Here is a 25,769-nt window from a genome sequence, read left to right as displayed (position 1 = left end):
ACTGTCCCCGCAGGAAACCTCAAGTCCTCTTCCCGTCAGAGGTCAGAGAGAGGATGAAATGTACGAAAACAGATATGTGGCTGAGAAAACTGTGGGCTGAGGAAATGATGGAATAGTGAGTGCTGGGTGAGAACACCCGCTGCTTATTATTCAGGAAAAGGGAACTTCACAGAGCTACCCAGTGTGATCCCATTTCTGATAGAAAAACAAACAGGCAGGACCAACTACACACACTTGCCAGGAAAAAAAAAAATAGGACAGGAGAAAATTAAAATATGTTTGGTCTTGTTTCTTGGAGAAGAGTCCAGACTTATTCTCATGTTTATTTCTGAAGCTCTGGCTGATGCTGCCATCTGGATTCTCTTTCCCTCAAGGCACATCGCCTGCTTTCCCGGCTGTAAGGCCATCTGGCCTCGGTCCTCAGTCCTCACGGTAGGCTAGGGGCAAGGGTGACAGTCTTCACTGCGCTGTAGAGGAGGAGACCGAGGCTCAGTTTAGAGAGTAGCAGAGAAATCAAGGACAAGACTCCAGAATTAGAGCAGTTAGACATCCCCTAAGGCCTCCCAGGGTGGGGGATGGGGGTGGGGGTGGGGAAATAAAGCTCCCAAGGTCCTGTTTTCTTCAACATCATACTAAGGAAACTATCAAAGGAATAGAAAACGGATAAAGCGACTCTCAGTGTGGTCTCCACCCCACTTCGAAGAAAGTCTTAAATGAGGTGGGGAGGGGGACTCAGGGAAGGGATGGGGGCTTAGGAAGAGGGATCAACCCCAACAGGCTTGCGCGTGCATGCACGCATGTGCGCGCGCGCACACGTGCGCAGCACATGCGCACATGCCCATGCTCGCACAGACCTCTAGGCTCCACCGGGACAGTCCCTGGACTGGTCCCCAACGTTGATGGGGAACCGCAGCTGCCCTCCCCCTCCCGCCCCCACGGGTGCCTTCCTCCTTCCTCTTTCTACTACTGCCCTGCCTTTCCCCAGGCGGATTCTTTATAGGTCTCAGATTCCCTTCAGAGGCCTTGAGGTCTGGGCTGCCCTGGAGGACATGGCCTGGGCCCCTGACAACGTGCGGAAATGGTCAACCCTGACGCTTCTGGCCCTCATGGGCACAACCCTGACAGCGGCCATCAACCCTGGCTTTTCGGCCATAATCTTCCAGAAGGGTCTGGACTTCGGTAATTGCCTTTCTCCCTTCCTTATTCTGGGGCGCAGGGGGAGCACTTGTTGATCACTTAGGGTGCACAGCCCTTTAAATCTGGCGGCTGGCAAGCTCATAGCTCTGCTAAGGAGACCTCTTTTCCCTTGTTTTATGTAGGAAGAAACTAAGGCACAAACTCATAGGGATGGGTAGAGGTAGATCTGGGACTTGACCACTATTCTTTTTCTTTTTTTTTTTTTTTATTTTTCGAGACAGGGTTTTTCCGTAGCTTTTTTGGTTCCTGTCCTGGAACTAGCTCTTGTAGTCCAGGCTGGCCTCGAACTCACAGAGATCCGCCTGCCTCGGCTTCCCGAGTGCTGGGATTAAAGGCGTGCGCCACCACCGCCCGGCTTTGACCACTATTCTTAAAGATTCCAAATGTCCCCGGGCCCTAAAGGTCCTTATGTTTCCCCTCTTTCTACACTGTCGCCCGGCACAAATTTCTAGGCCTTTCTTTCCAAAGCCTGACACCTGCCTTGCCTCGTTTGCTAGAGGCTGAGCAGGCTTGGAAAGGGGCTCTCACCAGTGAGATGTTTAAACTCCGCTGGCAGACCCAGAGAAAGCTACCCCAGACTACTCCCCCAAGTTCAGGCAGGTAACGACTCCGCTCACCTGCTTCGCTGCCAGGCGCCTCACTGACCCACCGGGTCCCGTTTATTCCACCGAAGGACTGGGTGGGACACACTACTCAGGTCCACTCCAGCAGGTGAGCACACTGGAGTCGCCCAGAGGCTCTGGGAAGTGTACACGCGGTTTTGAGCTCAGGTCTTCGCTGAGGCGCTCCACAGAGCTTCTTGGTGCTGTCCCCTGGTGATAGAGAGAGAAACTGCAGCACTCTGGGTGATTCCAGCTCAAACCAGACCAGACAGGTCCACAAAACCAGGCCCCAGGGGGATCTGCTTTTCTACTCCAGGACTCTAGTTCTAACCTGGGCAGGACTTTTCAGAATCTTAGGGACGCGGAAAGATTCCCCCATTGAGCTTTGAGTGTTGTGTTTAAACCCAGAATGTGTGTGTGTACATGTCCTCACAAGAGTGCATGTTTGACAGCTTCGGGGACTCAGAGGCTCAGTCAGAACTCCTCATGCTGCCACAGCTGCCTCGCTTTTCTCTTCTGCTGGTGTCCCATGTGGCAACTGGAGTGGGGTTTTAAAAGTGTGTCCCACACCCAAAGGCTGGCCCTGGGGCCTGAGCTCAGGGAACAAGAGGCCTGCATTCCCATTCTGCCTCTGTCTACCACAGGTTGGCTGTGGGCTCTTGAACAAAGCACTGGCCTCCCCCCAAAACCCGCCTGTTTCCTTTGTGGGGGATGGGAGGGGTGAAAGGATTCCTCGATTGCTCAGCCTTGCTGCAAGCAGGGCCTGGTGGACAGGAAGACCCCGTGCGTGCGTTTTATTGTTGCTCTCCGTCCCTCTTGGTTCTTGGGAAACTGGAATCCTATTCGGTTCACCTCTCTGCCTCCCTCCTCTCCCCTCAGGCGATATGTTTGCCTGGTTAATTGGATCCTTGATGCTGTTAGCCACTTCCTCACTGGTGGCAGAATCCCTGCCTTTGGGGCATTCATTTATTTACCCAACAAACAGTAAGTGCCAGGCACCCTGGACATTACCGCCAACTTCTGGGGACTTTCATTTAGCGAAGGAGAGTGACATCAATCAGAGTCATTGTGAATAGATGCCTAATTACAAAGAAAAATGGGTGCTTGGAATGAGACACTCAAGACTGTGAGGATAGTAATATCTGTGTCAGGAAGCTTCCCGAAGGAAGTTAGAGGTAGAACAGGGGACTCCAGATGAAGGTCCTGTAGAAAGCCTAGAGGTGGCTGTCGGTGGGAAGACAGCCCAGAGCAAGGTGTGGAGAAAGATGCTTGGCTGAATGTTTGGGGCTGTTGTATCAGTCTATAGCCCACAAGCTCAATGTGGCTTGCTGTGTATTTCTGTATGAGCTATGATCTAGTAAGAAGGGGTGTTTGTTTTGGGGGTGACTGTGTAAATGATCATGGGGTGAACACACGGGTGTGAGTACATCTGGGAGCCAGGGGAAACCTCAGGTGTTGTCCCTCGGCACCATGCACTCACTGTTGGGGGGGAGTATTCTTCATGTTCATGTATGTGTGTGGGCACACATGGTTGTGTGTGAGCGAGGGTCGTGTGGATGCCAGAGGTTGACACTGGGTGTCTTTCTTGGGCGCACTCCATTTTGCATTTCGAGGCAAATCTTCAGTCCAGAGCTCACTGGTACAGCTGTTCTAGGCAGCCGGCTTGTTCTGGGACCCCTGTCCCCCTTCATGAGCCCTGGTATTACAGAGAAGTCACCACACTGTCCAGCATTCGTATGGGGCCTGGGGATCTGGGATCTGAGCTCTGGTCCTTATACTGTGTGGCCATCACTTTATCTACTGAGCCATCCCCCGCCAGGCAGTTGCTTTGTTTCTTAGAAATAGGGTCTTGCTATGTGGCCTTAAATACAAGCTCTCCGGCCTCAACATCCCCAGTGCTGGCATTATAGGTGCACCACACACCCCTTAAAGACTGTCTTTGGAGTTCAAATGGTTGGAAAAATTTCCAAAGAAGAATGGCCCATTGCATGTGAATGACTTATCCCAGGGCTCCCCATGCAGTGTTGGCACATGGCCACCTTTCTGTCTTTGCTTCGGTGACATCGAAGCGGCACAGAGTGTGGGAGGAGTGGGTGAGCCAAAGGCTCAAATCTTGGCTGTCTGAAGACAGACCCCCGCTCAGCCCTGCTCTTCCCACTGTCGTTGCTGAGGCCAGGCCCAGGGGTCTGGAACTGCTGGGATCCTCCAGCCCTGCTCCTAAGCTGCGCTTGTCTCTGCTCTGCCCTCTAGCATGCCAGGAGGGCGTGACTGAGCTGCAGAAGGAGCTAGAAACCATCAAAGTTCCCAATTTCTCTGGAATCTTCAAGACGAAGCATCTGGGAAAAGGTTCCTATGAGTTCTACAGGTGAGGCTAGCTGAGGCTTAGGCCTCCCAACACTGGTGGCAGGGACCCGAGTCCTGTGGCCAAGTTCTCAGCTCATGGACTTTAACCCTTCCAACCCAGCATGCACACCAGCCCAAGGTTTACCACGCCTCAAGCTGAGCCTGGAGGTTGTCTTTCCAGCACCCTCCATCACTCCACAGTAGACATCATGAAACCCAAACCTGTGCTACACACGTGGATTCCAGGGACAGGAGAACGGCCTGTGCCTGAGGTCACAGCCTCACGTGACTGGGTAGTCTAGCTGTAGCGCCTGCTTGAGCCAGCCTCTCGAGTCTCTGGACATTGGTCTCTCTTACCACCTCAGCGTCAGGTCCTTTCAGTCCCCCAGAGAAAGGACCGTCACCAGGTAGTTCTAAGAGCGCAGCCCCTAAGCTCTCTGTCCAGGAAGAAGCCTTCTCCTACAACACCAGACAAAGCTCTGAGGTACACTCTGATAGGCCAGTTTAAATAATGTATATGCCCCTAAACCAATCACTGTGCCAGAGGAGTAAAAAAAAAAAAAACTAACCGTCTAAGCTTAAGTCGTCCCCCCCCCCCCCCCCGCAGAAAGACAGGTGGGTTCCTAGCACAGAACAGGTGAGATGGGCTCCCTAAATACACTTGCGTGTCTGCTGTACCAAGAAAGGGGGTGTGGCTGCTGGACAGAAAACCCCCAGTGTTTCCTACAGAATTTCATGCCAGGTCCATTCAGCAGACATCTGAAACACCTACTGTGTGTCTCTGGCAGGCATAGGGCACACCTACTATGTGTCACGACAGCATATCTCCCGTTTCCAACAGTGAGGACGAGTGGACACTTAACACCCTATACAGAGCCCATGGTCAAGGCTCAGGGTCGGCCATCTTTGTTGACAGACCGCCTGTCCGCGCCGTGAGCCCAAGCAGCCTAAATGACACACCTAGGGTGGCACGTAGGTGAAGGGCCTCACGACGCCCTCCTGGCCCAGGATGATGACTGGGCGCTTTTTCCTCCGCAGTATGACAGTGGACGGATTTCACACCCCTAATCCCCAGATTCGTCTGCTGCTCGCGGACAAGCTCCAGCTGTCCATCAAGAATGCCAGCATCAATATCAGAGGAAGATGGAAATCAAAGAAGAACTTCCTGTGAGTCTCAGGCGCTAGGGTTGCTGGGTGGGCTGGTGACACTTGAAGACTTCTGAGCCAAGGTGTTGGGCATGTCCACTTCTGCCTTGTCTAGAGACATAGACATGTGTCGCCACCGGGTGGGAGGGTCACTTAAAAACACTCCACCTTGCATGAATAGCTGAGTCAGTCGGGTCACACCCTAGTGCAGGACGTGGCAAGGTAGAACGGGTGAAGAGTCGGCGAGGGTGGCTCAGGAGGGAAAGCTGAGCAGGACTTTTGATCTCTCTCTGTGTTCATCGGCTACTGCTGCTGTGTAACAAACATCCCAGTCTCGGTGACTTGAAACAGTAACCGTGCTGCGTTGTCTCTATCTTGTGTGTCCACAAGGCCCAGGTGAGAGGCGTGGCTTCTTCTCTGAAGTCCCGTGTGTCACCCAGAGCACAATCTTAGAGACAGAAAAAGTGCAAAAGGCAAAGTTGGTCAAGCACACTGTGTTCCCTGTCTTATATAAATTCACTTCGTGCCTACAGGGGAAGTGATTAATTAAGTTCATTAATCAATTACTGGGTTAGTAACTGCTTAAAGTCGTGACAAAACCCTCAAATCTTGAGTGACGAAACTGAGATGTACACACGCATGTTTAGCTGCTAGTGAAGAAACAGAAGCTCAGAAAGGTTAAGAAACCTTCACAAAGCCACACAGCAAGGGCGGGGGGGGGGGGGCAGAATGCCAAGTGAAAATCAGGTTGGGATATCTGGTTAGAACCCCGACATTCAGTGTTGTGAGGTTTGCACAGTTGCTTCTTGTCTCTGACACACCCCTATCCCCAGGGCGGTGCTGACAGGGAACCTAGGTCCCCCGCTGATGCTGACAGGAGAGGTATGAGGAGGAAAGGGTTTGCTCCAGGTCACTTCTCTCTGTCTCCCCATCAGCAAAGCCCGCGGCAAGTTTGATCTGAGCCTCCAAGGCGTCTTCATCTCCGCTGACCTGCAGCTGGGCAGGAGCCCCCCAGGCCGCCTCCGTGTGGATTGTTCTGCCTGCAGCAGTCACATTGACAGGGTTCATATCCAAATCTCGGGCAGCATGCTGGGGTAGGTCTCCTGGGGCTGCAGTCCCCCAAACTCCCTATCTCAGAAAGTATATCTGTAGACTCCCCTCTGTACAGACCTTTTCAGAGCCTTGGGTGTGAGCGGGGCAGGACGTGTGTGTGTGTGTGTGTGTGTGTGTGTGTGTGTATGCGTGTGTGTGCGTGTGCGTGTGTGTGTGTGTGTGTGAAGAGACGCTGCCTTAAGGCCCCGCTCAGTACTGACAGACTTCCACCTTCGGACCTCCAATCACCTGTGTGCTGGCCCTGCACCAGAAGCCTGCACAGAAGATGGCAGGCATTAACCAAACCTCACAACCAGCTTCATCAACCAGAGCCTCGCCGCGCTGCCAGCACAGCTCAGCATAGTCACACGCTGACGCTGACGCAGTCTGCCCAGGGACCACCACGGAGTAGAAGGCAGGCTGTCTGACCCTAGGCCCTCAGGCAACCCAGACTGTTCTCTTAAAACTCCAGGTCTGGGGTGGTTGGGGGGAGGGGGCGGGGGACCTTAGCAAGGTTATTACATCAATGAAGGGCTCACTTAGGGCGGTAAGAACCTAGACTTAAGAAAGGTACAAAGTGCCCCGGACACTTAGAACTGGAGGACCTGGCCCAGTCTGGGGGCAGGAGAAAATGACATTTGAACCGAGATGAAAAGGGTGAGTGGGTAGAAGTTGGCGGTGGGGTGTTTGGGACGGGGGAAGGGGGGACCCACATGTGCAAACGGTGGCGAGAGGAAGCCAATGTGGCTGGTTTACAGAGGGGGAGGGCTGTGGGGGGTGGGTATGGGGTGGGGCAGGTGTCTGTAGCTATTAAGAAAATAGTCCCGTCAACGGGTTGCTGCCAGTGGGGAGAACAGTCTAGTGACGGCTGCATGATCCAGGGCTAGTTTCCAGGGTTCCCAGGCACACCTGAAAACCCGTTGTATGTCCCCACACGTCCCCGCCAGGTGGCTGATTCAGCTGTTCCACAAGAAAATCGAGACTTCCCTGAAAAACAGCATCAATGAAAAGGTAGGTGGGCGTCAGTGGTGGCAGAGCCGAGGCCTCAGAGCGACATCTTAATCGTGCTGGGCACCTTGGCCTTCATCTCAATCCCTCGGCATCTACAGAGCCCAACCGTGTGCTTTAGAGACAGTCCCACAAAAAGAGCAGGGAAGGGCAGGGCCCCCTGCTCAGCAAGCCTTCCGGTAACTGCCAAGAGGCTTCTGCTTACCTCCCGCTAGCTCCTCACAGCAGCCTCTGCTGTCTCCCCCTAGCTGCCATCCCCTCCCCTGCTCACCCCTGCTGGGCCCTGCCCTAGAATACACACCGCCAAGGAAGCCGCTGCGTGTCTGTGATTTCTTGCTGCCACTAGGAGGGACCCCTGTGGAGTATGAAGCAGGGTGATGGCAAGGGTACAGATGGCAAGGTATCCCCCATGCTGAGGACAGACGTAGCTTAGCACTATTGCAAGAACCCTCTGTACGCGCTCCGGGGTCCCTGAAGGTCATCACCAGCAAGGCACCCTTCTCAGCAGCAGCCCTGGCTTGAGGAAGTGAGGTGGCAGGTGGCACAAGGTTACAAGTGGGCCTGAGCAGGCTGGAGTGGGCTGGGGAGTCGGTCAAGAGGGGACCTGAGGCCATGGGAGCCGCAGAGACTCCATGAGACTGGCTGACTTGGAGCCCCCATTGGCCTGTTGCGTGAGCGATGGGGCAGTGGAGCAGGCGATATCTGAGAAGCAGCCAGTGTTCAGCCGTCCCCTACCCCTCCCAGTCTGGGTCAGTGAGAGAAGTGACACAGGAGCCACAGAGGATGGTCCAGTTCCCATTGGGACATCATAGCCTCCTGTGACAGAAACACACTCCACGGGCAACTTCTCCACCCCTTCCCTTTTCCCTTCTTCCTTCCCAAATCTTCCATCCCTCCTTACCTCCCCCATCCACTGCGAAGACCTAGGAGGTCTTGCAAACCAAGGCCCAGCAAATAAGTGGACACTTTATTCCTTAATCCATTCAGCCAATCTGTATCTTTTTTTTTTTAGGTTGTTTTGTTCTGTTTTGTTGTAGTCCTGTCTGTCCTGGAACTCACACTGTAGACCAGGCCGGCCTTGAACTCAGAGAGATCAGTCTGCCTCTGCCTCCTCAGTGCTGGGATTACAGTCTGCATCTTTGGCGAGTTAAGGCCATTTACATTAGCGGAATATGTGTGTGTGTCTGTGTCTGTGTGTGTGTTTATGTGTATACATTGGGTATGTGTACACTCATGAGTGTGAATGTAGACACACTTGTGCCACTCTGTCCGTGTGAAGGTCAGAGGACAACTCAGGTACCCATCCTCACTTTCCACCTTGTTTGAGACATGAAAGTCTCTTGGTCACTTTTCTGCAGCCTACACCAGGGAAAGTGACCCTCAGGCTTCTTCTGGGCACTTTTCTGTCGCCACCTTCCATCTCTCCATAGGGAGCACCAGGGTTCCAGGTGCTTGTGCTACCTACCCAGCTTCCACATAGGTTCTGGGGATTCGAACTCAGGCCCCTCACTCTTGCGTGGCAAGCATTTTTACCACCGAACTGCACATTCAGGGTTATCACTGAGGGGCGCACATTAACTTCTTTCTCCTGAAGGCTTTCTAGTTTACTGTGAGAATATGAGACATGTATCCTTGCCCGAGCTCTCAGGCTGGTGTGTGTCTCCACTGTGTCATGAAACCCCCCTCCCCCCCAGTTCCTCTAAGTATCGCCTGCAGCACTGGTGTAATAGAAAGAATAGCTTTAGCTTACGGATGGACGTTGTAGCTTTAGCTTGAGGATGGACGTTGTAGCTTTAGCTTGCGGATGGTCGTTGTAGCTTTAGCTCGCGGGTGGACGTTGTAGCTTTAGCTTGCGGATGGGAGTTGTAGATCTTTATTTCCCTTGGTGTTGTCCCAGGATAGCTGTTTTGGGGCAGAGCTCTTGGCTGGAGTGTGTTTGAGGACTGAAATGCGTCACCGCTCTCCTTGCCGTAGGGCTTCGGTGGTCAGGTATGCCTTTGCTCTGGCCATTTTGCCTTTGTAAGCACTTTCTCTCCTGCTAGCTTCTTGGTTTTAGCTACAATATGACCTGAGATGGTTCTCTTCCAGTAGAGTCAACACGAAGTCCCAAATACTTAGTGTACTTAAATGTCATTTCTTTCCCCAGACTGAGGGAATTTTCATCCTCGCTGGTTTGTTTTAATGGAGTAGGTGTCTCAGCCTAACTCTGTCTCGGTTCTCTCTTCGCCCAGTCTTGTCATCGTGACCCAGAGTCTTGGATGTTGTCATCATAACCCTCGATCCCTTGCTACTCTCTATGTGCAGTAACCACTCAACCTTGTCTTCAATTCCCAACATTCCTTTTCCCTCTTGGCCTAGTCTCCCAGCAATTGCATCAACTACTCTACTCATTGCTGGTTCAAAACCTGACAAAGGTAGGAAAGGTTAATTTGTGGTTTGCAGTCCATCATGGAAGGGCAGACAAGGGAGCAAGACACTGAGGTGACTAATCACAGCGCATCCAGTCCCAAAGCGAGACGAAAGCTGGGGTATCCTCTCCTTTTATCCAGCTGGGGACCCAGCCCATAGGATGCCGTCACCCCATTCCAGCCTTTTCCTGCCTTTAGGGACAAATCTTAGGCACTGTATCAGCCCAAGAATGAAACACATCCTAAATGAGCATACGCCATGGCTCGGATTTGATAAGAGACTATTGTAAAGGTTCCGGCTGCGTGTGCCTGACCTTAGAGTGCACACCGTGGCTCGGATTTGATAAGAGACCATTGTAAGGGTCCCGGCTGCGTGTGCCTGACCTTAGAGTGCACACCGTGGCTCGGATTTGATAAGAGACCATTGTAAGGGTCCCGGCTGCGTGTGCCTGACCTTAGAGTGCACACCGTGGCTCGGATTTGATAAGAGACCATTGTAAGGGTCCCGGCTGCAGTGTGCCCGACCTTAGAGTGCACACCGTGGCTCGGATTTGATAAGAGACCATTGTAAGGGTCCCGGCTGCAGTGTGCCTGACCTTAGAGTGCACACCGTGGCTCGGATTTGGTAAGAGACCATTGTAAGGGTCCCGGCTGCAGTGTGCCCGACCTTAGAGTCCGTATCAAGTCACTCCCAGCTGCATGAGCACAAACACGAAGGTCAATCTGAGGACCCATGTGGCTACTGAGTAACTGTCCGCAGGTAGTGTATACAGCTTGGGTACGAAGGGCAAAGGGGTCATTCATGTCTTAGGTGGGGTGGAGGGTGCATCATCTCTTCAAACGGACTCACAATTTAAAACTTGAAAATTCTTTACTTCTAGAACTTTCCACTTAATAGTTTTGGATCGTGATTGATTATAGGTAACCCCAGTTTTGTCAAAGACAGAGGTTTGGCTATCCAGGCTGCCGCAATTGATCAGTTCCATGCCGCAGGGGAGGGAAGAGGGCTCTAGAGAAAGGGAGAGAACAAGGTCAGCCAGTGGGGTGGAGAAACTGCCAGAAACAGCTTCTCCAGCCACAAGGCTAAGGTGAGGGCACCTACACACACCGAAGCCTAGAAGGTGCCCTGCTATCCAAAACCTGGAGAAGGGAAGACTGACCACGAACCTCCCTGTGTTTGTTGGCCACCTCATTCTATGAAGGATTTGCGATAACAAGAGACAGATAAAGAGAACAACAGAGAACACAGTGCTATAACCCAGGACCCATAAATACCCGTTAGGGAGGTTCCCGTGCAGGAAAGACTCAGAGTGCAGATATGCAGGCAATGTAGTCTTACACAGTTAATTGTTTCTGAGCATCCAGTGGCCAAATAAAAAAAGGAAACTGGATTAGCTGTGTGATTTTTTTTCTTTTTTTGGGGGGGGGGGGGTTCCAGACAAGGTTTCTCTGTAGCTTTGGGGCCTGTCCTGGAACTATTCTTGTGGACCAGGCTGGCCTTGAATTCACAGAGATCCACCTGCCTCTGCCTCCCGAGTGCTGGGATTAAAGGCGTGTGCCACCACCACCCAGCTAGCTGTGTGATTTTTAACAAGATACTAAAGGAAGAGAAAGCATGTGCTATGGTTTGGATTTATCTCCACAGAGTTCATGTGTTGGACACTTAATCCCCAAATTAATCTGTTAATGGTGTTTAGCGGTGCAGCCTGTGGGTGGCACTAGGGTTAAATGAGCCCCGTGATGGCCTTGGTGACTTTATATAGGTAGAGGTAGGGTTCCTGAGCTAGTACCTGCCTCTGTCTTGCCAAGCTCCACTCTCTACCTCGTTACAATCTGGAAGCCTCTTGGCAGACTCTGCCCCCTTGTCGTCATGGACCTGAAGGAGCCATGAGCTAACTAAACCTGTTTTCCCTGTGAATCACTTGGTCTCTGGTATTTTGCTGTCACCACAGAGAGAAGATGGAGATGGCGTGTCTGGACTCTCACTTACCACATCTGAAGCTCACTGGCATTTCTTTGGTTGTCCCTAGATCTGCAGAATTGTGACCATCTCGGTGTCCACCAAGCTGCAGCCTTACATCCATACTCTTCCAGGTGAGGGCTGGGAGTGGGCTGAGGATGGAAGAGGATGGGAGGGCTAGAAGGGAGGCAGAGTGGATGGAGCAGGCCTGAGCCTGGTGACGAGGGGAAGGATGGGCTGCAGTCCTCCACAGCTAGCATCGGGCCAGTTCCTTGTGCATTCAGAAGTGAAGTGGAAGCCAGCTCCTTCCTCCAGCCAGGCAGAGGGCAAACACCTGAACCCTAGCACCCCAGTACCCCTGTACCTCAGCACACACACACACACACACACACACACACACACACACTGGCTCTCTGAGGCCATTGACACACACAACCTGAGATGAGAGACTGCCCACTTCTCTCTAGACCTCAGTTCCCACGCCCTGAAAAGGGAACAATATCTCTATATACCGCAAATGACAATGAGTCCCAGCTCCTGCTGGCGGGCATCCTCCTGCCCCAGCCTCCTCACTTCACTCCTGGAGAAACTAAGACTCAGAGAGGGACAGAGCCATCTAGAAGAATCCAGATCCCAGTGTGGAGATAAAATTTTATTCTTGGCAATTTCATACATTTATATGATGTGTCTCGATCACACACACTGGAAGTTGGGGTCTTAAAAACCTCAGATAGAACTGCCCCCTTGTGGACTGCGCACTGCTGGCCCATAACGCATGTTCTGGTGAGGACCAAAGAACAGCCTCCTCTCTCTCTTTCTTCCCTGATTTCAGGCTGCAGCCCAAGCTAGCCTCAAACTCTCAGTCTCAAACTCCTGCCTCTGTCTCCCATATGATGGGATTACAAGCATGTTGCCCCTCACTGAGCCATTGCTATCTGTGCCAATGCGTGCATGCATGTGTGTATGTATGTGCACGCGTGCATGCGTGAATATACGTCTGTGTATACACGTGTACGTGAGTCTGGGAACTGAACCCAGAGCCTGACGTAGACACACTGGGTGCTCCAACCCAGTCTTCATCGCCAGACTTCACATCTTTTCTGGGAACCTCAGGGAGTCCTGCAGGGGTGATGGAAAGAGACCACAGTTCCCCCGTGCAGCCGTGCAGGCTGCTGCCACTGGAGCCAGCTCACAGCCCATCTTCTCTGTGTCTAGTGGTTGCCAGAGTGGATGAAATGACCGCAATTGACTACAGTTTGCTGACTCTTAGAACCACAGTTGAGTTCCTGGAAGGGCAGCTAAAGGTGAGGTTTCCACAGAGATGGGTACCTGCTCAAATACGTGCCCTGTAACCCTGGAAACTGACCTCTTCCTATTTGCTTTGCCCCACTCCACACTCCCCTGAATCCCCTGTTCCAGTCATGCTGGCCACCAACATTCCAGAAACTCACTGTGCCTGCCCGGGGGCCCTGGGTCTTTGTGCTCACTCTCCCCTCTGCCCAGGGTGCTCCGGGGCAGATATGCGCATTGCTCTCCCTGCTTCCTTCCGGTTCTTGGTCAAACTGGGCCTTCCCAGGGAAGTCTTCCTAGGGATGCTTTCCCCAACCACTCATGCTGAAATAGCCCCCAACACTGCCTTTATCTCAGCAGAGTTAATCAACCCCACCACCACACACACACACACACACACACACACACACACACACACAATATGTCAAGAGAAGACAGGGACTGCATTGTTCAGTGCTGTATGTACAGCACCTGGGAATATGCCTGGTGTAGGTTGGTGTCGGGAAATTTGTTGGATAAGGGTAAAGGTTGGCAAGACAGGGCAGAAAAGGAGTGACATTGCCTAAATCAGTGGTTTTCAACTCTCTTAATGCTGTGACCCTTTAACACAGTTCCTCATGTTGTGGTGATCCCAACCATAAAATTATTTCATTGCTACTTCATAGCTGTAAATTTGCTACTATTATGAATCATAATGTAAATATCTGATATGTGTCCCCTATGGGGGTCGCAACTCATGATTGAGAACTACTGGCCTAAATCACACCATGCAGAAATAAGCACACTCAAGACTGATTTAGGGCCTCCAAGGCTTCTCTACAGTAATACAACATACACAGAGAGAGCAAGAGGCGGAACAGACACAAGGAGAGACAGAAACAGAGCATACAGAGGCATAGAAACAGATCCACACAGCACAGATGCAAACACAGACACACACACACTTCATGATTTTCTTGTAAGCACTGCTATTCATCACTGAGCCAGAAGAGTACAATGTGGACAGCTCCTAAGACACCCACAAAAATGTCTCCTGTGACCTCCCACTGATGGCTCTGTGCTTCAGTGAACAGCCAGAATAAGGTCCCACCCTAGACAGCAGTGCCCCACCTGGGACAGCTGGACTTTTCTCAGATGTCCCATGCAGCTAACCAGAGCTACAGTTGGTACCAAACCAGGCCATTTTGTCCAGTGTGTGGCATGCTGGTTACTAAAATGACAAGAGTTATTCATATGATGGGCAAGTGTGAGTAGGGAGCCTGGGTCTCTAATTATCCCCAAGGGCAAGCTTGGGGGTATTTATAGGCTGGGACCTGGGGAGAGGTTAACTGGGCAGATGGGGGATAGAAAAACAAAGAACTTGGAGCAGGCAAAGCTGCATGGTGATCTAGGAAGAAAGAGCAGGCAGCTGCATTTTCGGGGATCATCCTGAAAGCTCTCTGTCCACTCAAGACTACTCTCTAGAGGTGCCGGAAAAGACTGAATGCTTAAAATACCCACATACACACAGCAGTGCACATATACACATGCACACACACACTCCACACACAAGCACACATCTGGGTACATACATATGTGCACACGCATGCACACACATACACATAGTGACACATGCACATACCTATGGCATACACGTACACATACATACACATGTGTATGCGTACACATGTGCACACATTTATACATATACACATATGCAAACGCATTCACCTGCTCTTGGCTGGTGACCTGTTTTGCGTGGGGGATGGTGCTGTCCTGCTCATATTTCTCTCCAAAGGATCCATATTGGAGCTAGTGTTCACTATCTTTAAGAACTGCCTGGTCAGCTGGGTGTGGTGATGCAGGCCTTTAATCCCAGCACTCAAATGGCAGAAGCAGGAGGATCTTTGTGAGTTTGGTCTGGTCTACATAGCAAGTTTCAGGTCAGCCAGGGCTACAAAGAGACTCTGTCTCAGAAAGAAAGAAGGAAGGGAGGAAGGCGAAAGGAAAAGAAAGAAACTATATGGTCTTCCACTGTGTGGGCAATGTGGACATTAACTTTAAATGACCGTGTGATTCAAAGGTTCAGAGAACATGGCTGGGCTGTAACTCAGTGGTACAGGGTCACCTGTGTGTATGACGCCAAGGCTTCAGGGAATGTTCCCCACTGCCCTCCTGCCCATGCCAGGCACCACACTGAAATGATGTTTGTCCTTTTGTACACATTTAGACTTTCTGTGCTCTTTAAATTTTACGTAAGTGGTATTCTACCATATGTGTCTACAAGTGGCTTTCCTGAGCTAGACATTGTTTTTCTTCCTAATAAGCAATCTGTTTTTGTCACACGTTGTCAGATCACTTCTTAGAGACACAAGGGACAGGTGTCCTCTCAGTAGCATGTGACGCTTACCAAAAATACACACTTTAGCCTTCCTGAGTCTGTTAACAGGACAGAGGACACAACCTGGAGGCCACTGTTCTTTTGACGGCTGCTGAGCTGACTGGAAAGAGGGAGGGGAATGGTGCAGTGGGAGGAGGCTTTGGGTTGTGTGACCGTCTCGTGCCCTCCCCCCCCCCCCCCCCCCCCCGTGCCCCACGCTGCCACCAGCAGTTCCCGGTTGTGCTCAGCTGGTTCCCTCCCATCTTGTACCGGACTCAAGCTGCTCACCTGCAATCCTAGGACACCCAGACCTGCTCTGTGCTTTCCACCCAGGGGGAGTTTTTCTGGAGGAGACACCACGACCCACTCCCTATTACCCCACCAGCAATGAGCGTCTCCCCCAACAAGAGCTACATGGTACAACTGGGCATCTCCGAGTACTTCTTTAACACTGCCGGGTTGGCATATCAAGAGTCTGGAACCTTGCAAATGACCCTGAGGGACTGGATGGTGAGTGTGGCTGACTAGCACGGAAGAGCATAGACTCCGTGTCCAGCAGACCTAGGTGGGAGGCTTTGTTCCTAGGGATAGAGCCCCAGGGTCAAGTGTCTCAACCGAGAGACTCTAGGTCACTAACATATCCCTGTACCTCAGACTCAACTGTAAGTCACCCACACTAGTGTCCTCCCCGGAGGCCATTGTGAGTTTTAACTGGAAGAACAGTGCGAGAGGCTGGGAACCCAGAGCTCAGTGCATTGCAGCCACACCCCACAATATGCTATTCCCACCCCTGACTTAGCATCATTGACTCTTACCACGTGTTCATGGCTGGACTCACTCTGGACCTCAGTTTCCCCATCTGTACATGATGAAGTAATCCCTCTCTCTACAGCCTGGGAGGTACAGCCATCCCAGCCAGCCAACTTACATGCTGGGCCCCTTTTACAGGACTCCTCAAAACCCTCAGGTTCTCCTCTCTGTATAGGAAGACATGCAGAATGACCACGACTCATTATGGAAGCAAACACAGACCACTCATGGGGGCTGGCCAGGCTGCTTACTCACAGCAAGACTGGGCCCCATGGCTGGTGTACCTCAGGAGTCAAAGGTGGCAGGGGTGGGGGCCTCGTGGGATTGGAGGGGCAGCATGGAGGCAGGCTGGATGAAGCGGGCCATCCTGTGATTGGTGCGACAGCGGCAGTCACTGACCACGCCCACCCTTCCTCGCCAATAACTAACCAAGTTGTAGAACCAGGTGGTACTGGCACAGGGGCGCCAGTGTGCACTGATATGCAGTGTCTCACCCCGGCCTGGCATGCACCTATTCCTCTCAGCTTTAACCGTCTCCCAATGTCCTTGCCCCTCCTCACCGCAGTTGCCAAAGGATTCCAAATTCCGACTGAATACTGAGTTCCTTGGGACCTTCCTGCCCAAGGTAGGAAAGCCTTGTCTCCTGCTCACTCGCTCTCTAGAGTGCCAGGGACGCTCACCCACCCATCAAATCTCTGTTGGGGACCAACAGAACAGACTGCCTACCCACCATCCCCCCACCTGTCCCTTCTGCCTCCCCCACCCCTGAACTTCCCTCCCGCACTGCCCTCCTCTCCTCTCTCTGATTTCTTCATGTTCCTCTCTCAGTCTGTGAAGACAGAACTTTCCATTCAGTGCACATGAACAAACCATGCATGTGCTCTGTGGGTAGATGAGGTTGCGGTAGACGAGGTAGACAGGTGGCTTCCTTCTGTAGACTGAATGGCTTAAGCCAGAAATTTATTTCTCATGAGTTCTGTGGACTGGAAGGCCAAGGCTGGGGTTCTGGGAGGACAGTATGCCAGCCACTAGTCCCCAGAGAGAGAGAGAGGGATGCGCTGATGTCCCTTCCTCTGAGAAGAGCCCTCAGCTCAGAGCTCGTTCAGCCTGGCTGTAGACAGCCATCTCTAAGCTCTAATGGGAGCTGCAGAACAGGAGCACAAGCCGTCCATTTCCAATAGTGTCTAGGGATTTCAACAAGGAGGTGGCGGCTGAGGAGGTGTGGTGGGTAGAAGTGCCCAGGAGGTTTGTCTTGAACACTGGCCTTGTGGCCATTGCTCTTACCTCACCTGGATGGCCTAGGGGGAGGATGCATGGCTTGCATGGATCTCAGATAAAAGGGACCTCTTCTGTCACTTGTACCGGACCACAGGTGGCCTTGAAGTTCCCCAGCACAGAGGTGCAGCTGCTGATCTCCGTCTCCTCGCCTCCACGCCTGAGCATCCAGCCCTCAGGCCTCTTACTCGACCCTGCCCTGGAGACCCAGGCCTTTGTTGTGCTCCCCAACTCCTCCCTGATCCCTCTTTTCCTGGTTCACATGGTAAGCTGGGTGGGGACCCAGATCCAAGCCTGAGCCTGGGGACACCGCCTCATCTGCACCTCCCAAAGACCCTTCTCACCAGCGTCCCCTGTGCACTTGCTTGTTTATGTGTAGATGTCCCTCCCTTGTCCTTTGATTCATTCGGTAATTCATCCCTCCACTGTGCAAAACAGTTCCCAGCTGCCTGTCTTGGGTGATTCAGATTTGCGTGTGTGGTTTTTTTTTTTTTAAAAAAGATTTATTTATTTATTACGTATACAACATTCTGCTTCAATGTATGCCCGCACGCCAGAGGAGGGCGCCAGATCTCAGTACAGATGGTTGTGAGCCACCATGTGGTTGCTGGGAATTGAACTCAGGACCTCTGAAAGAGCAGCCAGTGCTCTTAACCTCTGAGCCATCTCTCCAGCCCCCACGTGTGTGGTTTTTCATCCACCCGTTCACCCATTTGTCCAGTTTTTAATTAAGTCAGTTACTCATTCTTACGTGAAATATGCTGTCCCTTTTCTGGCCCCTATGCCCATTACTTATTCAATTACTCACGGATTCATTTGCTTAACCCTTTGTTCAGCGGGTCCGTCTTCACTTATTCATCCATGCATATCTTGGAGTACTCCTTCATTTGTGAATTTGCTTAACCCTTAATTTGCTCAAATTTTCATTCCACTGCTGATTTGTATCCATTGGTTGGGTCACCCTGTTGGTGGCCTCTGCATGTGTCCAGCATCTCCCCTAGTAGGGGACACTAGAGGCCTGTGGAGCATCTACAGGGATGTTCCCAGCAGGGGGTGCTAGAGATGTGTGGCCGGTCTGCCCAGTTTCAAGCTGTAGCTCACTGGTCAGATGAAATGGGTTCTGATTCAGTTCCCTGAGGCCATAGGTAGGCCAGGGGGCTGAGGTGGGGCTTCTCTTCCTTGGTAGCTTTTGAGGGAAGCAGTCAGTGGCTATTGTGCTGACAGGCCAGCAGGACTTTCAGCCCTTGCCTCTTCCCAGGCTGACAGAACCCCAAGGCCAAAGCCTTTCTCCCTGCTTCCTGGGGCTCTGTGGGTGTGACCCAGAGGTGTGGTCACTCTGCTGACCCTCCCCTGCCAGGGGTCAGGCTCTTTATCTGGATCACTTGCTTTACAGAACACAACTGCCTCTTTGGAAGTGGACGCTGAAGCAGACAGGCTTGTTGGAGAGATGAAGATGGAAAAGTAAGCCTGGGGGGAGGAGGAGGTGGGTGTCCATCCATTCCTGGGGGCATGAGGAGGTGGGTGTTCATCCATTCCTGGGGCAGGAGGAGGTGGGTGTTCATCCATTCCTGGGCCCACAAGAGAGTAGTGGAGGGGGGAGGTGGATGTTCATCCATTCCTGGGCCTGCAAGAGAGTAGTGGGGGGGTGCAGGAGGAGGTGAGTGAGTGTTCATCCATTCCTGGGCCCACAAGAGAGCAGTGGCCTTCCACGCACTCAACACCCAGTCCTGGCCTTAGTCCACCTGACCAGGCCTCAGATGGTGTGCAGTGGGCTCCGAACCCATTTGCTGCAAGCCACAGGTGGTGACTCAGGAGAACTGGGACCTGCCTGGGCAACCTAGTAAGACACCGTCCCAAAGCAAAACTGGAAAGGGCTGAGAATATGACTTGGTGGTAGGGCACTTGCCTGGAACGTATGGGGCCCTGGGTTTTCTCCCCAGCACTGCCAAAGGAAACAAGGAATCAAACTGATGCTCAGAGACAAGCGACTCCCCAGGCTCAGACATAAGTGACCACATGTCCCTGTTTACCCAAATGGCCTGGCTTTAGTAAGTAGGCTATGGGTTCATCTAACTGAGAAGCCCGAGGCTTTCAGGCTGAGTAGAGCCTGGTGCCTGGGTGATTTCATTCTGTCTCTCGGCTTTGCTGTCCCCTGGGCTGGCTTCATTCCTTGCAGGTTGTCCCCACCGGCAACATCCCATGTGGCAGGAGAGAGACACTCGCTTGCTATTCTAGAAGCCTTGCGACCAGCGCCCACTGGGCAGCACATCCCTCCCCACACACACACCCCAGCACTGAGCAGGGAGGCGGGCTGTGCTCAGAGCTTAGGGTTTGGTCAGGAACACTAACCATTCTGGGAACATGTGACTCTCCCCCAAGGAAGAGCCTGGGGCATGCTGAGAAAGCATACTGGGTCAGAAGCCTGGGTGGTATTCATGGGTGGGTTCCCAGCCACTCAGGCCACTGGACGACCTCGTCTCCCCTCCCTGCAGGCTGACGCTAGAACTGAAGCAGTCTGAATTCGGCTCCTTTAAGGTGAGTCTGAGCCCTGTCAAGGAAGCTCCTGGCTCACCCGCACATAGCTTGCTCTGTAGGCAGGCCACCTGAGCCAGAGTCCCTGCCTCTTATAAACCCTGTGGCCTCAGGCCAGTTGCTTGCCTTCTCAGAACTCATTTCTTCCTCACCTGGACTTGTGTGCTGGGATTCCACTGAAACAAAACACACACAAAGTGCTATTTGATGTGTTTATTGATGGGACAAATTAATTATTTTACTGAGACCCTATTCCTAGGTATTATGCGATGAGATCAAGCTGAGTGCATTAATCCCACAGTCCTTGAGAAGCAGAGGCAGGCAGATCTCTGTGGGTTCAAGATCAGCCTAGTCTACATAGTAAATTCTAGACCAGCCAGGACTACATAGAGGGACTGTGTCTCAAAGAAAGAGGCAGGCAAGTGAGATCAGAGAAGGCCACCCTGAGGAGGTGATATTTGGCCGTGAGAATGAGCCAGCAGCAGTGGGAAAAGCAGGGGCATAAGGCCCTGTGGCAGGACCATCTTGGCATGTGTGTGGAATGTAAGGAACTAGGGTGGCTGGTGACCCATGAGGAGAGGATGTAAGAGATGTGGCCGATGAAGCAGGCTAGAGCTGGATCGCCCAGGGCTTTCTAGCTAAGATGGAGGCGAGAAGATAGAGTTCAAGGGCAGTGAGCAGCCTTGGGGAGCCTGTCCTTACAGAGAACAAGGAGCTGTGGTCTATGCCACTCTTAGGGTCCTGTGGTCAGATGAGGGGAACAGCCACAGGACACAAGAGTGTAACCACAGGGTATAAAGCCAGGAACAGAGGAAGGAGGGATTTGGAGGAGAGGCTTAGGTGGAATTGATGGGAGAAGATGTTTGTGGGAAGGCATCATGGTGGTATCCGGGTTGTGGCTAAGTGACTAAGTGAGCCAGAAGAGGTCTAGTTATTTGGCTGCCCGAGCACTGTCCTCCTCCCTCCACATAGACAGACCCATCCGTGTGGCACCTCCACACAGTGCACATCCCTGGAGGCTGAGACTCCTGAGCACTGACAGACCCCGCTTCCCACTGCTTTGAAGAGTACCCCCTTCCCCACTGAGGGCCTTGGAGCCACCAGCTCGAGAATCACATGGTCCCAGCCTGCCACCTCCAAGTCTGCTGAGAATCCATCTGGGATAATAGCAAATGGAAGGCTAGGCTGCCCCTCCTGGGGCTCCTCTGGCTCCCCCTGCCTAGGCTGCCTCCGGCTGGTAACTAACTTCTGCTCCCGCAGAAAATGAAAATGGGCTTTCCCAGATGTAGAGCTAGGGGGGACCGAACTGAGATGCCCACGGGAGCACAGCCTGGGGAGCGATAACGGCTTCTCCAGGAATAAAAGCATACACATTTACGAGCTGTAAGTGTCACTGCTCCAGGCAGGCATCTTGATGGGTCCAGGTTATCATTTATTTATTTGTTTATTTTTATTGTCATCAAAACAACACATATGCAGCCCTGAGCACCGGGAACCTGCACTTCTGCAAACCCAAGCGGTGAAACTCATTTGTGTTTCTACCATTTGACTCCCGATTCAGAATACAGCCTTCCTGGCTTTTCAGGAAGCCTCTTTAATTAAAATTCAGAATTCCCTGGTCCCCAGAACCTCCTTTTCCTGCCTCACACTTTGGTTACATTCCTACAATATCCTGTTTAATGGTTCCCTACTATTGCTTGGTATCAAGTTGTGCCACATCCCCAAGTGAGTGCCCTGCTGTTGCACTTGGTAGTTTTGCTGGTTTATTATTTGTGTTAAATTGTCTTGTGGAAGAATCTTGCTTCTCAGGTTTTTCTTTTACTCCATGTTATTGCCTGCTCCCCGGCCCCCAACAGGAAGGATGTATGAAGTCTGTTACTGCCTAAAAAAAACACACATTTGAAATAAAGGCCTTCCTTCCTTCCTTCCTTCCTTCCTTCCTCTTTTCCTTCTTCCCTCCCTCCCTCCCTTCCTCCCTCCCTGTCTCCCTTCCTCCCTTTCTCCTCCTTCTTTGCTTTTTGTTTTTTTGAGGCAGGGTTTTACCATTATAACCTTGGCCGGGATCTCACCATGTAGACCAGGCTCATAGAGATCACCTTCCACCAGCCTGTGGCTTCTGAGTGCTGGGATTAAAGGCATGTGCCACCATGCCTGGCTTGTTTATTTGTTTTAAGCCAGGGCTCAGGGTCTCAGGAGTCTTGTGTTGATCTCAAACTCACGATGCTCCTTCCCAGCCTCTGAATCACAAGCATGCCCCATGTCTTGCTCATTTGCAACACCTTTATTGACCGCTGTAGTTTTCATAGTCTCCCTACCTTCTGTGTCCTTATGGCCTTACCGGCTGCCTGGTTTCCTCATATTTTGTCTGTCCTGTGCCCACTCTGGGTGCTTCTCCAGGTTGGGAGGCTGTGGAGAGTCGGGTGGCAGGGAGATGAGGTGTGAAGGAAGGGTGGTTGCCCTGATGACATAGCCCCCCCCCCCCCATCCGAAGGTGGAGCTGCTGCAGGCTGTCATAAACTACCTCATGCCCACGATAGTGCTGCCCAAGATCAATGGTAAGGAACTCTGAAAAAACCAATGGTGGGGTTACCTGCCTGCAGGTCCTGGTTCCTGGCCTGGGTTAGAGGCCAGAGGATGGGGCCCCTCAAGTGACCTTAAATGATATGACCCAAAAGTTCAGAGGACAAAAGGAACCGGCATGCCCTGGGCTCCTCCCTTACTCCCATCCCTTACATCACTCCTGCCTGGGAGGTGGCGGGGGGGGGGGGTTGTTTTTGAGTGACTTTTTCAGGGTGGTGTAAAACTAACATCTATCCCAAGCTGGGGTTCACACCAGCAGCCCCGAGACTGACCTGACCAAGTTCACCTTCATGGGCCAGATGGGTCTAGGACAAATTCCTCGGGGCTGACCCAGGCCACTCCAGGTTACAAAACTATCCCCTGTGCTTGTATGCGTCAGTTCCACCTCAGTTTATGGGGTGCAGGTGTTGTTCCCCCAGCTACTGCCCATTCGCATCTTCGTCTGCAACACAGAGGGGTTCCATGTACAGATACCCCCAATCCCAGGTCCATGTTCTGCCTATAGAGCCCCCAGTTTCACTCAGGTGTGGCACAGAGCAATGGTGTGTACCGTCAAAAGAGAAGTCACTGGGGAGAGGCCCACTTGTCCTGCATGTGGGCTTGGGGGTCAGTGGAATAGAAGGGGCAGTGCACAGACACAAGGGCAACCTTCCTTCCCGGCATGCAAACCTGTGCTGGCCCCTGCTTCATGTGCCCCTCTTGTCTCACACCATAGAGAGGCTGCGTAAAGGTTTCCCTCTGCCTTTGCCTGCTGGGGTCCGGCTCAACAACCCCGTGTTTCAGTCCTACCAGGTAAGTCCCCAAGTTCTCCGGTCACCAAGTGGCCCGTGAGAATAGCCACCCACTGTTGTCAAGCCTCCTGTGTGCCACACCCTGCACTGAGCCCTTCCTAGCTTCGCAACATCCTTAGGACCAGAAAGAGTTGGCACTTAGGAAACCTGGGCTGTTGCTTGTTCCTGTAAACGTGGACTCACCAAGTAGCCACACAATTCTTTTTAGGTGGGTGTGTTTAAGTGCCTAATATCAGATTATTTTAAAAAGCAACTGGAGATGCCGGGAGGTGGTGGCGCGCTCCTTTAGTCCCAGCACTCAGGAGCCAGAGGCAGGCGGATCTCTGTGAGTTTGAGACCAGCCTGGTCTACAAGAGCTAGTTCCAGGAAAGGCTCCAAAGCTACAGAGAAACCCTGTCTCGGAAAACAAAAAAAAAAAAAATAAACAAAACGAAACAAAAAACAAAAAGCAACTGGAGAGAGAGTAAGAGGGTGGAATAAAGAAAGGCTTGATCTTACCTGAGGAGGGATCATGTTCATACATAGATAAGGGATGTCTTTGTTACCCACATGTGTGGTTGACCAAAATCCCTGCACACCTGCAGAAGATGAAATGCGACTTTGTTGTTGTTTTTCGAGACAGGGTTTCTCCATGAAATAGTCTTGGCTGTCCTGGTACTCACTCTGTAGACCAGGCTGGCCTCAAACTCACAACAATCCACCTGCTTCTGCTTCCTGAGTGCTAGAATTAAAGGTGTGTGCTACCACTGCCCTGCTATGGGATGCAGCCTCTTGTAGGGGTGGAAATGACTTCTGTAGTCCACAAGGGAAGCTGGGAAGTGTAGTCTTTCACAGGAAACTATCACCTAGAGCATTGTTTATAGCACTGACGCACCAGCCTCACCTTGGTACGTTTACATAAAGAATTCTATCCACGCCTGTCCTGCAGGAATGTGACACCCTGATGTTTGCACACCTTCCTCTGAGTTTCCAGGCTCCCGGGCTCCTGGGAACTTTCCCTCAACTGTCTCAGTCTCCCCTTCTCATTCTGTCTGCTCCTTGCATACCAGCAATCCAGGCCTTCCTCCCCAGGCATCTTCTCCCCAGGTCATTGGCATTTGTGGTCGATCTCAGCAACTCACCAAGCTCAGCATCCACCCCTGCAGCACCCAGCTTTCCTCTGTGCTGCACATGTCGGCCACCTCCCTTCTGCAGTGTCTGTACCTCTTCATCCCTAAACATCCCAATAAACCCATAACCCCACAGGGAAGCCCTCACCTGGCCCCGAGTTCCTGCCTCTGTTGACAGCTTGCTTTTTTGACACATGGCCCCTCTGAGAAAGTCCTATGTCACCAAGTTCCTCTCTCTAATGCATGGTGGCAGTCAATCCTGGTTCTTTAGACCAAGGAGCAGCTAAAGATGAGACCGGAAAACAGGCAACAGAGCAGAGGAATCTGCCCCCCTCCCCCAACAGCATCTCTGTTTCTGAATTTTATCAAGGTCATCGTAAAAAAAGAAAAAAAAAGCCCCTGGCAAAATTTAATCGCTTCACTTAGAAACAGAGGGAAGGAGACTGGGTCAAAGGAATTTTTCAGTCTTGATTGGAACCAGGTCTTTTGAGCTGCTGCAAGGCAGGGGTGACACACAGAGGCCCCCAAGGTGGCCAAGAGAACACCTACAAGGGAAGCTGCTGGCAGGATCTCCAGCTGTCACTGCAGTCACAGAGGCCCAAATGCTGACACCCTTGCCCTTCTCAAGCAGACTGGCCTCAGCCCGCCCCCATCTTAGCCAGGCCCCCAAGTTTGCTTTTCTTAAACGTATGTATGTGTATGCTTAAATGTGTGTATGTGTGTATGGCTGCGTCTGAATGTGTATGGATGCACGTGTGTGTGCATGTGAGCATGTATGTGTGCACACATGTATGTGAAGGTCAGAGGTGGCAAGTGACATCCATCACTCTCTACCTTCCCAGCCAGGCCACCCTTCTTAAAATCCCAACCCAGCATCCAGGGTGCAGTTCAGCTAACGGTGTCTGTCTCTCCCTAGAATTTCCTGGTACTTGGAGCAGATGTCCACCGGACCTGAGAAATCACCACAGGCCCTGGGCCTGGGAGCCCTGCATCTGCTCCCAAAGGGGCCACTGCACTTACAAGACATCCTGCTCCAGGAATCCTTTAGTCTCTGGTCCTGTCCCCCAGTCCCTTGATCTCTTCCCCAAGCTCAGCTCTAGAAATCACCCAAGCCAGTGGAAGTTGAGCACAGGAAAAGAGGGAGGTTTGTATGCCAGGGCTCCACGCCTCTTTCAGTGCGGCCCCTCCAGCACCGGCCTTTCTGCTGGAACTGTGACATTACTTTGGACTTTGCAAAAGCACCTGTCTTTTTCCTGCACATCCTGTG

General features: G+C 52.1%; 1 protein-coding gene across 1 annotated transcript; it reads left to right on the top strand.

Annotated features, from left to right (window-relative positions):
• The first annotated feature begins 1,049 nt into the window (after window positions 1–1,049).
• On the top strand, window positions 1,050–25,457 carry Bpi (bactericidal permeability increasing protein). Its single transcript, XM_041670445.1, has 15 exons — window positions 1,050–1,179; window positions 4,050–4,164; window positions 5,181–5,309; window positions 6,224–6,382; window positions 7,328–7,391; window positions 11,827–11,890; window positions 12,972–13,060; window positions 15,739–15,915; window positions 16,781–16,840; window positions 17,588–17,755; window positions 18,884–18,951; window positions 19,983–20,025; window positions 22,514–22,577; window positions 23,318–23,394; window positions 25,419–25,457. Exons 1-15 carry the CDS (start codon window positions 1,050–1,052, stop codon window positions 25,455–25,457), a joined length of 1,446 nt encoding a protein of 481 aa, XP_041526379.1.
• Window positions 25,458–25,769: the final 312 nt, after the last annotated feature.

This window comes from Microtus oregoni, unplaced genomic scaffold (assembly GCF_018167655.1).
Source record: "Microtus oregoni isolate MIOR12 unplaced genomic scaffold, Mior012 000020F_ref0000438, whole genome shotgun sequence".
Classification (NCBI taxonomy): Eukaryota; Metazoa; Chordata; class Mammalia; order Rodentia; family Cricetidae; genus Microtus; species Microtus oregoni.
The sequence above is the reverse complement of the archived record's forward strand: the minus strand, read 5'-3'. Positions and strand labels throughout refer to the sequence as shown.